General features: G+C 39.6%; 1 protein-coding gene across 3 annotated transcripts in view; it reads left to right on the forward strand.

Annotated features, from left to right (window-relative positions):
- The window catches only part of LOC140194974 (protein unc-13 homolog B-like), a 520,982-nt gene that overhangs the window by 317,588 nt on the left and 186,296 nt on the right, over positions 1-17,098 (forward strand). For all 3 annotated transcript variants that reach the window (XM_072252479.1, XM_072252480.1, XM_072252481.1), the window contains exon 10: positions 8,910-9,000. In XM_072252479.1, the coding sequence (XP_072108580.1) occupies positions 8,910-9,000 (91 nt within the window). The remainder of the gene's footprint in view (positions 1-8,909; positions 9,001-17,098) is intronic.

Here is a 17,098-nt window from a genome sequence, read left to right on the forward strand (position 1 = left end):
GGTAAAAGTTACATGTGAGCTGAAATCTCTTGGGGTGCCCAGACTTTTGCATGGTGCTCATTTCCTTATTTTCATTCACTCTAATATTGTACAAAACAAAAATAATACACTAATCTTGCTTAAAGTTTTGAAAAGAATGTTTCATCTTTAACTTTATGACTTCTGGAAATTAGTTCATCTTCTACACACTTAACTATTCACAGTAACAGAAATTTTGACCGGGGTGCCCAAAATTTTGCATGCCACCGTAAATCTACTTTGTCAGGACTGCAGAAAGTTCTTAGCTCTTACCATTTCCTGATAGCCAAGTAATATACTTTTTATATTGTTAAAAGTTTTTTTTCAAATGTAGCTCAGATTTTCCTATATTTATGCATTTCACACACTAAGGACTTTCATTTATTGGCAACATTTTGAATTATGCCCGCATTTATAATATGAATGGTTTCTGGCCATGATATAATCACAAGCTATGATGTGAAGACATCAAAAACGAAGAGAAATGGTAATAAGATAGGAAGTGCTGGGAATTCTCATATTTCTACATGCGCAGTATTTGATTTAGAAATAATTGGGAATTTTTTCACTGTTTGCACCAAGGTTTTTTTTGACGTCAAAGATGCCAAAATCGTGACCACCTTCAAGAAAGGAGACAGATATAACTGTGGTGTAATTGCAGAGGGATCTCCTTACTGTCTGCCACAGAGAAAATAGTTATCATTTTTTTCTCAACAGCCACTTCTTGGAACTGCTTCCTAAATCTCACAATGAATTTCTTCTTTGTAGATATGTAGCAGGCATGCATTTCCATTTGCAGGGACAGGAATGGATTAGGATGGTCAGCATGGCTTTATTTGTAGGAGATTATGTCTGATATTTTTGAGAGTGTGACCAAGAGGACAACAACTGTGGTTGGCAGAATTTCAAATGGTGATGAGGAGGCATACAAGAGTGAGTTAGATCAGTTCATTGAGTGGTGTTGCCACAACAACCTCGCACTCAGTGTCAGTAAGACCAAGGAACTGATTGTGGACTTTAGGAATGGAAGGTGAGGAAACACACATCAGTGCTCATTGAGGGATCAGTAGTGGAAAGGGTAAGCAATTTCAAGTACTTGGGTGTCAATACCTGAAGCTTTATCCTGGGTCCAGCATATTGATGCAATTATAAAGAAGGCATAACAGCATTTATTTTTCATTATCAATTTAAGGAGATTTGGTATGTCACCAAAGGATTTTGCAAATTTCTACAGATGTAACGTGGAGAGTATTCTAACTGGTTGCATCACCATCTGGTATGGAGGGGCCACTGCACAGGATTGTAAAATGCTGCAGAAATTTGCAAACTCAGCCAGCCCCATCATGGGCACCAGCATTGTTAGCATTGAGGGCATCTTCAGAGGATGATGCCTTAAAAAGTTGGCATCTGTCATTAAGTGCCCCCATCAACCAGGACCTGCTCTCTTCTTATTGCTACCATCAAGGTGGAGCTACAGGAACCTGAAGACATACTCACTGTTTTAGGAACAGCTTCTTCCCCTCTGCCATCAGAGACCCAAGTGGACAATGATCCCGTGCAAACTACCTTACCATTTTTCTTTTCGTGCTTCGCTTCCCTTTTTGCACTGCTTATTTAATTTAATTTTTAAATGTATTTCTTATTGCAATTTAAAGTTTATTATTATGTATTCCAAGTATTGCTGCCCCCAAACAACAAATTTCATGACATATGCCAGTGATATTAAACCTGGTTTATAATTTGATTCTGAGGATTGATGTGGGTTCAGTGGTACACATTGTTTGCATGGACTAGTAAAGCCTTTGCCAAGGTCTTGTAAACAGGCTGGTCCTGATTGTTAGAATGCATGAGATTCAGAGTGAGGGGGTAAAACTGTTCCAAAATTGGGTTGGTGGTTGGAGCTAGAGAGGAAAAAAAGGGGAAGGTTACTTTTAATTTCACAGCCCAGTCCGGCACAGCCAAATACCTCCCCACAATTGTATATGGAGTGCTTTCACAAGAAAGCAGCATTCACCATCAATGTCTGCACCATCTAGGCCACACCCTTTTCTCACTATTACCATTGGGCAGGAGGTTGAACATCACCAGCTTCAGGATCAGTTATTACCCTACAACCATCAGGCTCCTGAACTGACATAGATAACTGTATTCACCACTGTTCTGAACTGAATCTGTGACCTACAGGTTCACTTTCAAGGACTCTTTACAAATTATGTTCTCTGTTATTTTAATTTACATCGGTTATTTGTCAGTTTTTCTTAGGTTTTTTTTGTAAAATTCTATTTTACTGTAAATGCCTGAAAGAAAATGAATCGTGTACATACTTTAATAATAAATTTATTTTGAACTTTGATCAAGCTAGTGTAGATGTCTGTTAGATTTTCAAGGATTTTGCCAGGATAGGAGTGTTTTAGTTATTAGGGGAGACTATACAGACTGGGAAAGAAGTTCCTGGAATGAAGGACACTGAAATCAATTACTTGTATGTTATAAAATCAATTACTTGTATGTTTTTCCAAGGATAGTGGAGTCGGAAACTAGAGTACATATAAGAGGGGAAAGATTTAAAGAGAATCTGATGGGCATGTTTTCCCACAGAAAGTGGTGAGTACAGTTACAAAGTGTACATGGATAGGAAAGGTTTAGAAGGATGTGGACCAAATACAGTACAAAGATAACCTAAACCTTCATAATCAGAATGCAATGTGCTGATGATTGTTTTTCAATGCACTCAGAGGGTCAAACTTCTGACATACATTCCTGATGTACATTATTCATGTATATTAATATTTAATGAGTTAAATTAATTTTCTTTTAAATCATTTTATAAATTTGTTACTATTTCATTTTAGTAGATTTTTATGTTATACAGATAAAGCACAATTTATAAACCCTAATGACTGACAGCTGACCAGTCTGGAGGTAGAGCTCTGCCACCTGTCAACACTGTTGGGAAAGCCTTATGACGAAACTTTATGTTACACTGGTGGAGACCTTGTCAACAATCAGGCATTACTGATCAAGTCTCGCACTCTTCTAGTCAGACTGAGATAGATCCTCAACATCTGGATCAGATAAATAAGACCTAGAGAGACCTGGTTTAGCTTTAATAGGTGGTAAACCCATGCCATCAAGCTGTGGCTCATCATTTTAGATTTGGGTGTCTAGGGTTTAATTTCTAAATTAGCATTTGACTCAAGGAACTGACAAGTGAACTGAAGAATTGTGGAATGACAGACATATAACATGAAATTTAACACAATTTATGAGGTGACACATTGTTCCAAGAAGAATGAAGCCAGATAATTTGAACTGAATAGTATTGTATGAAAGAGTGTGGGAATGGTGATATATGCACATTTTTGAAGATTTAAAAACTTGCATATTGTTGAAAGGACTCATGATCCTCAGATTTATAAGTACAAAACCAGAGAACAGGAGCAGAGTAATTGTGCTAATTTAGTAAATACTAGGTAGACCTCAACTGGAGTATTTTGTTAAAGTTTAGGCACTATGCTTTTGGAGAAGTGATAGAGCTTTAAAGAGCATGCAGAGGACATTTATTAAAATGTTGCTGAGAGTGAGTGAGATATTAAGAAACGTGGATTGTTATTGAGAAACTGAAAGGATTACAGGAGACTTGATGTAGGCTTAAGGATAATGAAACCGGGAAGACAGATTTAAGGTAATTTCCAAAAGAAGTAAAAAGCAGGTGTAAGTAAAGACAGTAGATAGATAACAAATTCATACCTTTGGGTTAGACCAAAGCCAATGACATAGAAACTTTCAGAAGAGATTTTAATAAAGGTACAGGCTGAAGAAATAATTTATATTTGGATTAAATTTTATTAATTCATAGCAGGTTCCCAACTGATTCATGTCACCGCTTAGTTTTGACTACTTCATTGTGTAATATTGGGCCACAAATATCAGATGTTTCTGCATGTATTTTCTTTTAACCTTAGTCATTATTAAAAAAAAGGATCTAGAGCTTTGCTGGTGTATATGACAAAAACACTTTTCGCGGGCTTCCATCCAGGTACAAGTACTAATTTTAACCAATGTTTCGATGAGAAACTCTGCTATCTTCATCAGGGATGATGCCTGGGCATGTTTAGACCGGTGGCGTTTATATCCCCATTGTCGGTCCCTTCTGATTGGTTAGTTCTCATCCAGTCAGGTTTCTGATGCGCCACTTGTTTACCATGGATTTCCAGTTCTTAATTAGAGAGAGACCTTCGTCTTTGTTAAAATTCTTTTCGGCTAGTTTTATTTCAATGGCTTCTTTCACCGGGTGGTCCCAAAAGCCATTGGCGTGACTCAGTACTTTTGTGCCATCGAAGTCAACCCAATGGTCATTGCGAATGCAGGGTTCTGCTACCACCGATTTCTCGGGGTAACCCAAATGGATATATCTCCTGTGTTGATTGATGCCAGTTTCCATTGTGCATCCTGTCTAATTGATATCCAGAGGGAATCCTGTAAACACCAGGCTTCCTGAGTCCCATGTCATCTTTGACTTGCATAAGCTGTGGTTTGAGCTTCCTTATGGGTTTGTGGTGGTATAAATCTGGTATTTCTTCAGGATCCAGGCGATCCTTCCAGAAACTGCAGAAATATAGGGAAAACAGGTGGTAGTGATGGGTTCCTCATCATTGTTAGGTTTCCTAGTTTTCCATTGTAAATTGTCTACGGTGTACATTTTCAGATAAGGAAAAATATTGGCAATGGTTTGATTTGTAAAGCAATAGGAAGGAATTATTAAGGTTATGGTCAAGTAGCTATTGTTGCTGCATGAATGGAAGAATTTCAATGAAGAATGTTTAGGTTGGTACATTGAATTTACAAAGTGCATTGCAGTGAAATTCAAGACAACAGGCATATGTAGTCATACTTATTTTTATAACTAAAACTTTTATTAACTTGCAGAAGTTGGCAACTTAATATTATAAACTACAATTTGCTGATAGAAAATTTTCACATGATAATTGTAGCCTACAACCAGTGGCAGAATTGTAGATCTCAGGAGGGTGGAATTAGAAAATCCTCTGGCATTATTCTTTGATGGTGAGATTGAAAGTGTAACTATCTGTTATTGTTCTTGAAGGAAAGTGGGAGAGACACTAACAGTGTTGTTGAGAGGAGAAATCAGTGGCTCTGAAGTGGTAGGCATGTAGATAGATGGGGAGGGTCATCTTCACATTTGGATAACTAATTCACATTCGCCAATGCCTTGACTTAAAGGCTGTGCTACTGAGATCATGTTCTGGAGTTCCTCAGGAAGATGTTCACAGAACAGTGTGTCCCTGTTCCCATAGGATGTACCAAAAGGATATTTGCGTGGGAGATGACATCCCCTGGAATGAACGATATGGAGATTTGGGTTGCAGGGTGACTAACTACAGGCATTACCCAATCAAGTTTTGTAAATATTATATAAGAACATAAAATAAGAAATAGGAGCAGGAGTAGGCCACCTGGCCTGTCGAGTCTGCTCTGCCATTCAATAAGATCATGGCTGATCTGACCATGGACTCATCTCTACCTACCTGCCTTTTCCCCATAACCCTTAATTTCCCTACTATGCAAAAATCTATTCAACTTTGTCTTAAATTTATTTACTGAGTTAGCCTCCACTGCTTCATTGGACAGAGAATTCCACAGTTTCACCACTCACTGATAGGTCAACACCAGCTGACCTAATGTGGGTCTCAAGGGGAGGTAAAATCAGATTTAACTTCTTTGTTCAATTTAGAACATGTCTTTTCTGGAGCTCTGCCAGCATGTTACGATCTTATTCACATTCACATGCAGATGACATGAAGGTTGGTGGTGGTGCGGATAGTTTAAAAGGTTGTCATAGGTTACAGCGTGACATCGATGGAATGCAGAGCTATTGATACAGTAGTTAAGACCATACGATATAGGAGCAGAATTAGGCCATTTGGCCCACTGAGCCTGCTCTGCCTTTTTATCAGGGCTGATCCATTTTCCCTTTCAGCCCCTATTTCCTGCGTTTTCCCCTATCCCTTCATGCCCTGACTAATCAAGAACCTATCAACCTCTGCCTTAAATATACATAATAACTTGGTCTCCACAACTGCCTGTGGCAAAGAATTCAACAGATTCACCACTCTATAGGAAACATATTCTCCACATCCACTGTATTGAGGCCTTTCAATATTTGATAGGTTTCAGAGGATACCCCTCATTTTCTGAACCCCATTGAGTAGAGACCCAGAGCCATCAAACACTCCTCGTTCGACAAGCCTTTTAATCCTGGGATCATTTTTGTGAACATCATTTGAATCCTCTCCAATGTCAGCACATCCTTTCTTAGGTAAGGGGCCCAAAACTGCGCACAATATTCCCAAGCGAGGCCTCAACACTGCTTGATAAAGCCACAGCATTACATCCTTGCTTTTAAATTTTAGCCCTATGGAAATAAATGTTAACATCGCATTTGCCTTTCTCACCACCAACTCAACTTGCAAATTAACTTTTCTCCCAAGTCCTTTGCACCTTTGATTTTTGAATTTTCTCTCCATTTAGGAAATAGTCCTTGCCTTTATTTCTACTACTAAAGTACATGACCATGCACTTCTCAACAGCCACTTCTTTGCCCATTCTCCTAATTGGTCTAAGTCTTTCCGTAGCCTCTCTACTTTCTCAAAACTACATACCCCTCCACCTATCTTCATATCATCTGCAAGCTTGGCCACAAAGCCACCAATTGTGTCATCCAAATCATTGACATGAAAAGAAGTGGTTCCAACACAAACCTCTGTGGAACTCCACTATTCCCTGGCAGCCAGCCAGAAGAAGCTCCTTTTATTCCCACTGTGTGCCTCCTGCCAATCAGCCAATACTCTATCCATGCTGGTATCTTTCCTGTAATACCATGGGCTCTTAACTTGTTAAGCAGCCTCATCTGCAGCACCTTTTCAAAGGCCTTCTGTAAATCCAAGAACACAACATCTGCTGATTCTCCTTTGTCTATTCTGTTTGTTATTTCATCAAAGAACTCCAACAGATTAGTCGGGCAAGATTTTCCCTGAAGAAACCATGCTGACTACGGCCTATTTTATCATGTGCCTCCAAGTACCCTGAAACTACATCCTTAACTATCAACTCCAACATCTTCCCAAACACTAGTGTCGGACTAACTGGCCTATAATTTCCTTTCTTCTGCCTCTCTCTCTTCTTGAAGAGTGGAGTGACATTTACAATTTTCAGTTCCTCTGGATTCTTGAAAGATTAATACTAATGCCTCCATAATCTCTTCAGACACCTCTTTCTGAACCCTGGGATGTATAAGAAGGAATATGGTGTGTTGGCCTTCATTAGTCAGAGGGTTGAATTCAAGGGCCATGAGGCAATTTTGCAGATCTACAAAACTCTGCTTAGACTACACTTAGAGTATTGTGTTCATTTCCTTATAAGGGGTTGAGGAAGCTTTGGAGAGGTTGCAGAGGAGATTTACCAGGATCCTGCTTGGATTAGAAAACCTGTTGTATGAGGAAAAGTTGAGCGAGCTACTGGTGTTTTTCTCTTTCGAGTGAAGGAGGATGAGAATTGATTTGATAGAGGTGTAAAAGATGTTGAGAGTGGACAGCCAACGCATTTTTCCCAGGGCAGCAATGGCTGATAACGAGAGGGCATAATTTTAAGGTGACTGGAGGAAACTGTAGAGAGATGTCAGGTAGATTTTCTATGCAGATCATTGTAAGTACAGATACATTAGGGATACTCAGGAGACTCGTATAGGTACATCGATGTTAGAAAAATTGAGAGATTTATGGGAGGGAAGGGTTATATTGATCTTGGAGTAGGTTAAAAGGTTGGCATAACCTCATGGGCCAAAGGATCTGTACTGTGCTGTAGTGTTGTATGTTCTATGAAATATTGACTGGTTTCTATTTCCACAGATACTGCTTGACTGGCAGAGGTTTTTGAGCTTTTAATTTATTTGTTAGCATTCCAGTTTAATTTATTTTTCATTATGCAATTAGATTTCCGGACAAAATAAACAAACATTGGAGCAGCGCGCAGCTTTAATAGCGTTCTATTAGGGTAAATTGGTCTGTTTTGGGAAATTGGTTCAGAGAGAAAGCATGCTTCCAACACTTGTTAAAGGACTGGTCATTTAAAAGGGAGTGTACAAAAAATTCTTCAGAGAGTAGTGAATGCCTGGAATTCTCTGCTACCAAGGATGATGGAGGCCAGATAATTATCAAAGTCAATGTTGAGTCTATTTTCATATGCACAAGTACTGTGTAAAACGTACTATCAGCAGCATGACAAGCGCATAGCATTATACAAGCAGCATTCATCAGAAAAATATAAACATATAAACATTTTTCTCAAGAAACCACAATTAAAGATTTCACCCAACCTGCCCAAGTACTGTTTGTCCCACTCCCATCAGGACCATTTACTTTCCCCCAGCAGATAGGCTGATCAACACCAACAACCACTAATACATCCCTCCATGCCCCAACCACCCCTACTTTATCACTTTCTGTCAGAGTCCTCTTATGTACAGACACTCCTGTGTCTAGTGTCACTTAATGGACAATCAGTCTATGTATATAAGCTATCATGTGTATTTATATTTATTACTTTTTTAAAATTATTATTGTGTTCTTTATCTTATTGTGTTTTCTTGTGCCGCATCGGATCTGGAGTAACAATTATTTTGTTCTCGTTTACATTTGTGTACTGGAAATGTCATTAAACAATCTTGAATCATAAATCTGTAATCAATCTATTTTGAAAATAAATTTAATCACCAAGTGCCTTTTTCTTTATACTTAACGATCTATTGTATTTCATTTACTGAGACTACATAGTTCATTACAGTTGGTTCATAAAATAAATTTGTTTTCCAGTTATAATGATGAGGATAGTATTCCTGTATTTCCTCCTGCTCGAGCACGCTGGATCCGAGCCATTAACAAAGTCCGAATGCAAATCCAAGAGGTAGGACTAAAGTTTAGGTTCTTCTAACTGTTCCTGTTTCCAAATGCATAATTATATATTGAATTGATTTCTTGCTCCATATTGTAGACTATCATTAATTCTTTCTTATTGCAGATTCCATGTCATGATATTGATGGTCTGTGCTGTTGAGTGCTTACATATTGTGAAGTAGTGACATTTTGCTTGCCACAGTGCCGAGGAGAAATCAGATTGCGTAGAGGAAGAGAGAGTTTAAGAGAAGTGAGTGGGGGCAGTTGGCATATTTTGTATGTCACAGTTCCCAAAGAGACATTAGATTGCACATAATTAGGCACTTGGCAAGGACCAATAAAAATAAATTAGTTTTTAGTGGAGTTGACATTCTGTGACTGAGCCAGTGTTAGAGCGGGAAATTGAAGCTGTAGCTTATTGTGGCTTCTGTGAGGAGAAGTATAGGTCATAGGCAGATTTTTTTTTGTCATTATTTATCTTATTTTCTTACTGCACATTTAGAACCATGGGGATGCCTGCTAGGATAGTGGAATATTCCTCTTGTGGGATATGGAAAGGCAGGGAGACCTCCAGTGTCCCTGACAACTGCACCTGCAAGAAATGCATTCAGCTGCAGCTTCTAACAGACCATGTTAAGGAGGTGGAACTGGAATTGGAAGAATTCTGGATTATTTGGGAGGCTGTGAGTTGATTGACAGGACATTCAGGGTAGTAGGTGCATCCAATGTGTAGGGCACAAGTAACTAGCTGACTGTCAGGAGGAGAAAAGGGGATTAGGTAGCTAGTGCAGAGTATCCCTTTGGTCATTCCCCTCAAAAATGGGTCTATTGCTTTGAATACTGTTGTTGGGGGGGGCGGTGGTGGTGGAAATGACCTAGCAGTTAGGCCTCTGGCACTGAGTTTGGCTCTGTGGCTCAGAAGGGAAGGGGAGTGGAGAAGAGGCGAGCTGTGGTGATAGGTGATTCATTGGTTAAGGGAACAGAAAGAAGGTTTTATGGATGAGAATGAGACTCCCCCGTTGGTTTGTTGCCCTCCAGATTCCAGGGTCAGGGACACTTCGGATCAAGTTCTCAGTATTCTTAAGTGGGAGGGTGAGCAGCTAGATGTTGTGATCCATTTTGGTACCAATGTCATGGGTAGAAAGGTTGACAAGGTCCTGCAAAGTGAGTTCAAGGAGTTAGGTGCTAAATCAAAGGACAGGATCTCCTGGGTTATGATCTCAGGATTGCTGCCTGTGCCACGTGCTAGTGAGGCCAGAAATAGGAAGATCATAATGTTTAACATGTGGCTATGAAGATTATGCAGGATGAGGGTCTTCAGATTTTTGAATCACTGGGCTCTCTTCCAGGGAAGATGGGACTTGTACAGAAGGGATAATTTGCACCTGAAAAGAAGGGGACTAATACCCCAGCAGGAAGGTTTACTAGTGCTGCATGGGTGGGTGGGAGGGGGTTTAAACTAGAGTTGCAGAACTAATTCTAGAGAACCAGAATGCTAGAACAGATAGTGGAGTGGTTGTAGAGAATTGCCTTCATACAAAAAGTTGACCATTGTGGGACTAATTTTCTAGCTGTGCATAATTCAATGCAAAGAATATTGTAGGAAAGGCACATATGCTTAGGGCATAGATCAGCATGTGAAATTATGATATTGTAGCCTTTAATGAAACTTGGTTGCATGAGGGTCAGGACTGGTAGTTCAATGTTCTGGGGTCCTCTTGTTTTCTACATGATAGCGGAGAGAGATTAAAGTGGGAGGGGTGGCATTACTAGTCAGGGTAAATGCTCTGGCAGTGCTCTGTCAGGACAGACTGGAGAGTTCGTCTAGTGAAGCTTTTTTGGGTAGAGCTGACAATAAGGAAGTTATGACCGCATTAATGGGATTGTATTAAAGACTACCCAATAGTCTGCAGGATTTAGAGGGGACAATTTGTAGTGAGATTGCAAACTTTTGCAAGAAACATAAGATTATGATAGGTGATTTTAATTTTTCATATATTGACTTGGATTCCCATACCGTAAGAGGGCTGGATGGGATAGAATTTGTCAAATGTGCTCAGGAAAGTTTCCTTAATCAGTACATGGAAGTCCCAGCTAGAGAAAGTGTGATACTGGATCTTCTATTGGGGAATGAGACAGGGCAGGTGAGAGAAGTCTGAGTGGGGAACGCTCTGCATCTAGTAGTCATAATGCCATTAGTTTACAGGTAATTATGGAAAAGGATTGGCCTGGTTCTTGGGTTGCAATTCTAAATTGGAGAAAGGCCAATTTTGATGGTATCAGAAAGGATCAAGTAGGTATGGACTGGGCCAGGTTGTCTTCTGGCAATGGTATACTTGCTAAGTGGGAGACCTTCAAGTGAGAATACAGAGTTTGTATGTTCTTGTCAGAATAAAAGGCAAGGGTAGCAAGTTCAGGGCACCTTGGCTTTCGAGAGATATTGATGCCCTGGTTAAGATGAAGTAGGAGGTAAGGATAAATGAGGTAGTCGATGTGAATAAGAAATGCAAGAGAATACTTAAGAAGGAAATCAGGAGGGCCAAAAGAAGACATGAGGTTCCTCTAGCAGACAAGTTGAGGGAGAATCCTAAGGGCTTCTGCAGGTATATTAAGAGCAAAAGGATAACAAGGCACAAATTGGTCCTTTGGAAGATCAGAGTGGTAATTTATGTCTGGAGCGGAAGGAAATGAGGGAGATGTTAAATGGATGTTTTGCATCTGTATTTACTCAGGAGACAGACACTGAGCATATAGATGTGAGGCAGTGCAGCAGCGAAGTCATGGTCTTTACTGTCGCCAAACAATTGCAGACTGGATATTGAACTTTTTACTGTTGGACTTCGGCCACATTCCACTGTGATACAACACTTGGCGGCACGGGAGGTCGTTCCTGCCTGTGGCCATCGAACGTGCAGCTCCTCCTGTGGAGGGTCAGATACCCTGAGCCAATAGACTGGTGCTGGACTTATTTTCCATCTGGCATAGTTTGCATTTTGGTGTTTGATTTTGGGTTTTTTTTTAATAGCTATATTTACGCTCTATTCTTGGTTGGTGTGGATGTAACGAAACCAAATTTCCCTCGGGATTATTAAAGTATATCTATCTATCTATCTATCTAGATACTAGAGCGTACAATCATCACAGCGATATTTGATTCTGCGCTTCGCACTCCCTGGAGTACAAATCGATAGTAAATATTAAAAATTTAAATTATAAATTTTAAATAGAAAATAGAAAAGGGAAAGTAAAATAGTGCAAAAAAACCAAGAAGCAGGTCCGGATATTTGGAGGGTATGGCCCAGATCCGGGTCAGGATCCATTTAGTAGTATTATCACAGTTGGAAAGAGCTGTTCCCAAATCTGGCCATACGAATCTTTAAGCTCCTGAGCCTTCTCCTGGAGGGAAGATGGACAAAAAGTGGGTTAGTTGGGTGGGTCATGTCCTTGATTATCCTGGCAGCACTGCTCCAACAGCATGCGGTGTAAAGTGAGTCCAAGGATGGAAGATTGGTTTGTGTGATGTGCTGTGCCGTGTTCACGATCTTCTGCAGCTTCTTCCGGCCTTGGACAGGACAACTTCCTTACCAGGTTGTGATGCACCCTAGAAGAATGCTTTCTACGGTGCATCTATAAAAATTAGTGAGGGTTTTAGGGGACAGGCCAAATTTTTTTAGTTTTCTCAGGAAGTAAAGGTGCTGATGGGCCTTCTTGGCAGTGGACTGTGCTTGGTTGGACCAAGTCAGGTCATTTATGATATTGACCCTGAGAAACTTAAAACTTTATAGAGATTAATGAAGAATATTGCAGAGTGTTTGCACACTTGAGGCAAATTAGGGTGGATAAGCCCCCAGGGCCTGATAATGTGTTCCCTCAGACCCTGTGTGAGGCTAGTGCAGAAATTGCAGAGGCCCTAGCAGAGATATTTAAAATATCCAAAGCCATGGGTGAGCCGACAGAGGATTGGGGGATACGTATTGACAATAAACTGGACTGGTCAAAGAACACTGAGGCTGTCTACAAGAAGGGTCAGAGCCGTCTCTATTTCCTGAGGAGACTGAGGTCCTTTAACATCTGCCGGACGATGCTGAGGATGTTCTACGAGTCTGTGGTGGCCATTGCTATCATGTTTGCTGTTGTGTGCTGGGGCAGCAGGCTGAGGGTGGCAGACACCAACAGAATCAACAAACTCATCCGTAAGGCCAGTGATGTTGTGGGGATGGAACTGGACTCTCTCACGGTGGTGTCTGAAAAGAGGATGCTGTCTAAGTTGCATGCCATCTTGGTCAATGTCTCCCATCCACTACATAATGTACTGGGTGGGCATAGGAGTACATTCAGCCAGAGACTCATTCCTCCGAGATGCAGCACAGAGCGTCATAGGAAGTCATTCCTGCCTGTGGCCATCAAACTTTACAACTCCTCCCTTGGAGGGTCAGACACTCTGTGCCGATAGGCTGGTCCTGGATTTATTTCATAATTTACTGGCATAATTTACATATTACTATTTAACTACTTATGGTTCTATTACTATTTATTATTTATGGTGCAACTGTAACGAAAACCAATTTCCCCCGGGATCAATAAAGTATGACTATGACTAATGTTCCGTTGTTTAAGAAAGGCTCTAAGAATAAGCCAGGAAACTATAGGCTAGTGAACCTGACATCAGTAGTGGGAAAGTTATTCTAAGGGACTGGATATACAAGTATTTGGATAAACTGGGACTGATTAGGGATAGCCAACATGGCTTTGTGTGTGGCAAGTTGTGTCTAACCAACCAGAGTATATTTCGAGGAAGTTACTCGGAAAGTTGATGAGAGAAAGACAGTGGATATTGTCTATATAGACTTTAGCAAGGCCTGCATGGGAGGTCGGTCAAGAAGGTTCAGTCCCTCGGCATTCAGGATGAGGTAGTAAATTAGTTTAGACATTGGCTTTGCAAAGAAACCAGAGAGTGATAGTGGATGGTTGCCTCTCTGACTAGAAGCCTGTGACCTGTGGTGTGCCGCAGAGATTAATTCTGGGTCTGTTGATGTTTGTCATCTATATCAATGAATTGGATGATAACGCAGTAAGCTGGATCAGCAAATTTGCAGATGACACCAAGATGTAGTAGACAGCAATGAAGACTATCAAAGCTTGCAGCAGGATCTGGATCAGCTGGAACAATGGGCTGAAAAATGGCAGATGCAATTTAGTGCAGAGAAGTGTGAGGTTTTGCACTTTGGGAGGACCAGTCAAATCTTACACGATGAATGGTAGGGCACTGATGGGTATGGTAGAACAGAGGGATCTGGGAATACACATCCATAATTCCTTGAAATTGGTGTCACAGGTAGATAGCATCATAAAGAAAGCTTTTGCGATATTGGTCTTCATAAATCAATCTACTGAGTACAAGAGTTGGGATGTTATTTTGAAATTGTTTAAGACATTGATGAGGCCTAATTTGGAGTTTTGTGTCTGTTTTAGTCACTTACCTATAGGCAAGATGTAAACAATATCGAAAAAGTGCAGAGAAAATTGTGGTCAGGATCTGCAGACCTGAGCTATAGGGAGAAGTTGAATAGGTTAGAATTATTAGGTTAGAGAGGATTTTATAGAGGTATACAAAATTACGGGGGGTATAAGTAGGATAAATACAAGCAGTCTTTTTCCACTGAAGTTGGGTGAGATTACAACTGGAGGTCATGGGTTAAGGGTGAAAGAGGAAATCTTTAAGGGGAACTTGAGAGGGAATCTCTTCACTCAGAGGGGCGAGAGTGTGGAACTAGCTGCCAGCACAAGTGGTGGATGCAAGGTCGATTTCTAAGAGAAATTTGAATAGGTACGTGAGTCGGATGAGTATTGGGGGTTTTGGTCCGGGTGCAAGTCGATGGGGCAAGGCGTATTAATGGTTCAGCATGGACACGATGGGCCAAAGAGCCTGTTTCATGGCTGTAATGACCCTGTTATTCTATACACAGAGCTAGATTTTATGAATATAAAACAAGGAGCTGGAGTGGTTATTATCTGGCTAATTGAGCCATCTGTTTTATTCAGTGATATGGTTGAACTGCTGCATCAGTTCTCCATCAAAGAGCCTCCCACTTATCAGATATCTCTAAAGACATCTCCTTAACTGCAAACAGCCTTTCCCAATCTACATTTGTGATTTCCTGTCTGATGCCATCAAAATTAATCTTCCTCCTCACCCATGTTCATTTGCTTCCCATTATCCAAGAATGTCGATCTCAGTTTTGAATACATGGAATTGTTAAGCATGTATTGATTTCTGGGATAGAAAATATAAAATTTCAAGGATTTACAGCACACTAAATGGCAAGGTTTCACCTTGTCTGTCTCAGTGGCTATTTTTTCTCCACACCATCAGACTTGATTCAGGACCTCAACTTGAAAAGTTGACCATCGGCTTGTCACCTCAGAGGCTGCTTAACATGCTAAGTTCCTTTTTTTATTTGTTCCAGATTCCAGCATCTGCAGTGTATTGTGTGTTCTCACTCCTTTAATAGTTGCCTTCTTATTTAAGGATGCATTTCAACTACCAGATATTTTTTTTATTAGTTTCTGAAGTTTTATGTCTTCTTGGTATCTTCACAGCTTTGTTGCCTGACTTTGTTAATAAACTTCTATATATTGAACACAGTCTCATTTAGAGGATTGATGTAGATTGCAAACAGTCTACCAATCCTAAATACTCTCATCCATCTATTGTTCCCTGTTGGATATTTTCTGTCCATTTCATAACCGGCACAAAAAGAGGATGAGATCTGGGGTAGTCTTGAGGGGTCAAGTGGCTCACAATTCCTCTTTCTATTTTCTCATGTTTCGATTAAATAATTTTCAATTTATGCTTTATTCCAAGCCCATGAAGCTAACGTTGTGTAGCAACACATTGAGTTGTAACTTTTTGAATGTCTTCAGAAAATGCTAATAATTTGCATTTACTGGTTCTTCCTTATTTAGTCTTTATAATTATACTGTCAAAGCTTTGACAGACTTGCCAAACCTAATTTCCCGTTCATAAAATTGTGTTAATTCAAGTCAGTGAAACGTTTCAAGTTTGATCATGCCCAAATTCAAGTCTTTTACCATAGATAATAATCTCCAGATTGACTTGGTCAGTCATTAGATCAAGGGGCAAATTCTGAAAAATAAATCCTAAATACTTTACTGTGGACAATAGAGTATTAGAAAAATAGTTTTAATAAGACTATTTGGAAAATAACCTATAAGTGGAATTTATATATATGTTTAAATATGAATCACAATGAAGGAAATATGATGCATTTTGAGGAAATTTGGAAAAAAATTAACAGCTTCTTTCTTATGACATTTTGACCTTTACTACCAATTTAAAAAAAAATTACAAAAGCTATTTCAGTACAAACAATAGAAAACTTAAAGGTATTTTTTGTTAAATAGATATAGATTCAAGTAAATTTTCTGCGAAATATGTAAATGAGTGAATTTTAATTCTCAAAACGGTTTACATGTGGTCATATCAGAATTCTGAATATGAAGTGGAGTAATGAAATATAGGTGATTGATTCACTCAGAAGTCAAATGTCATTTAACTCATAATGAGGGTGTCTTAATTGTTTTAACCATTCATTTTTAAAATTAGGTCATGAAGTATTTGTTCAGCATTACCTAACTGAATAATTTCAACCTCCAAATTATGTTTGGCATTATTTCTCGGTTGAATGGCATCAATTTCAAAATTTAACTGAGCACATCCTTATTTGAGTGACCCCATGTTGTAGAATGTTTTCCCTATTCCACCTGTCTTGCCACTTTCAAGGTCTTTTTTAAATCTACCTTGGTGCTATTTTTACATCAGAGATGCACATTTACCTGAAGTGCTTCTTGGAGGGCGCTATCATTGCGAGCCTTTTGGTGAATGATAAAATTAGCTCTGTTCCTCCAACATTAGGATCTATGCACTGTGCACTTCTACAACCTCTGTCATTTGTGGTCACACATATCCTTTATCTCTGATCTCTTTTTAATTGTGGCTTCCCTGATTTCCTTCACTAAAACACCTAAAAAGTCATTGCTCGCTTTTTCACTGCTCTCAACTGCAAATCAGGGTCCAACTCTCAACA

The sequence above is a fragment of the Mobula birostris genome, chromosome 3 (genome assembly GCF_030028105.1).
Source record: "Mobula birostris isolate sMobBir1 chromosome 3, sMobBir1.hap1, whole genome shotgun sequence".
Classification (NCBI taxonomy): Eukaryota; Metazoa; Chordata; class Chondrichthyes; order Myliobatiformes; family Myliobatidae; genus Mobula; species Mobula birostris.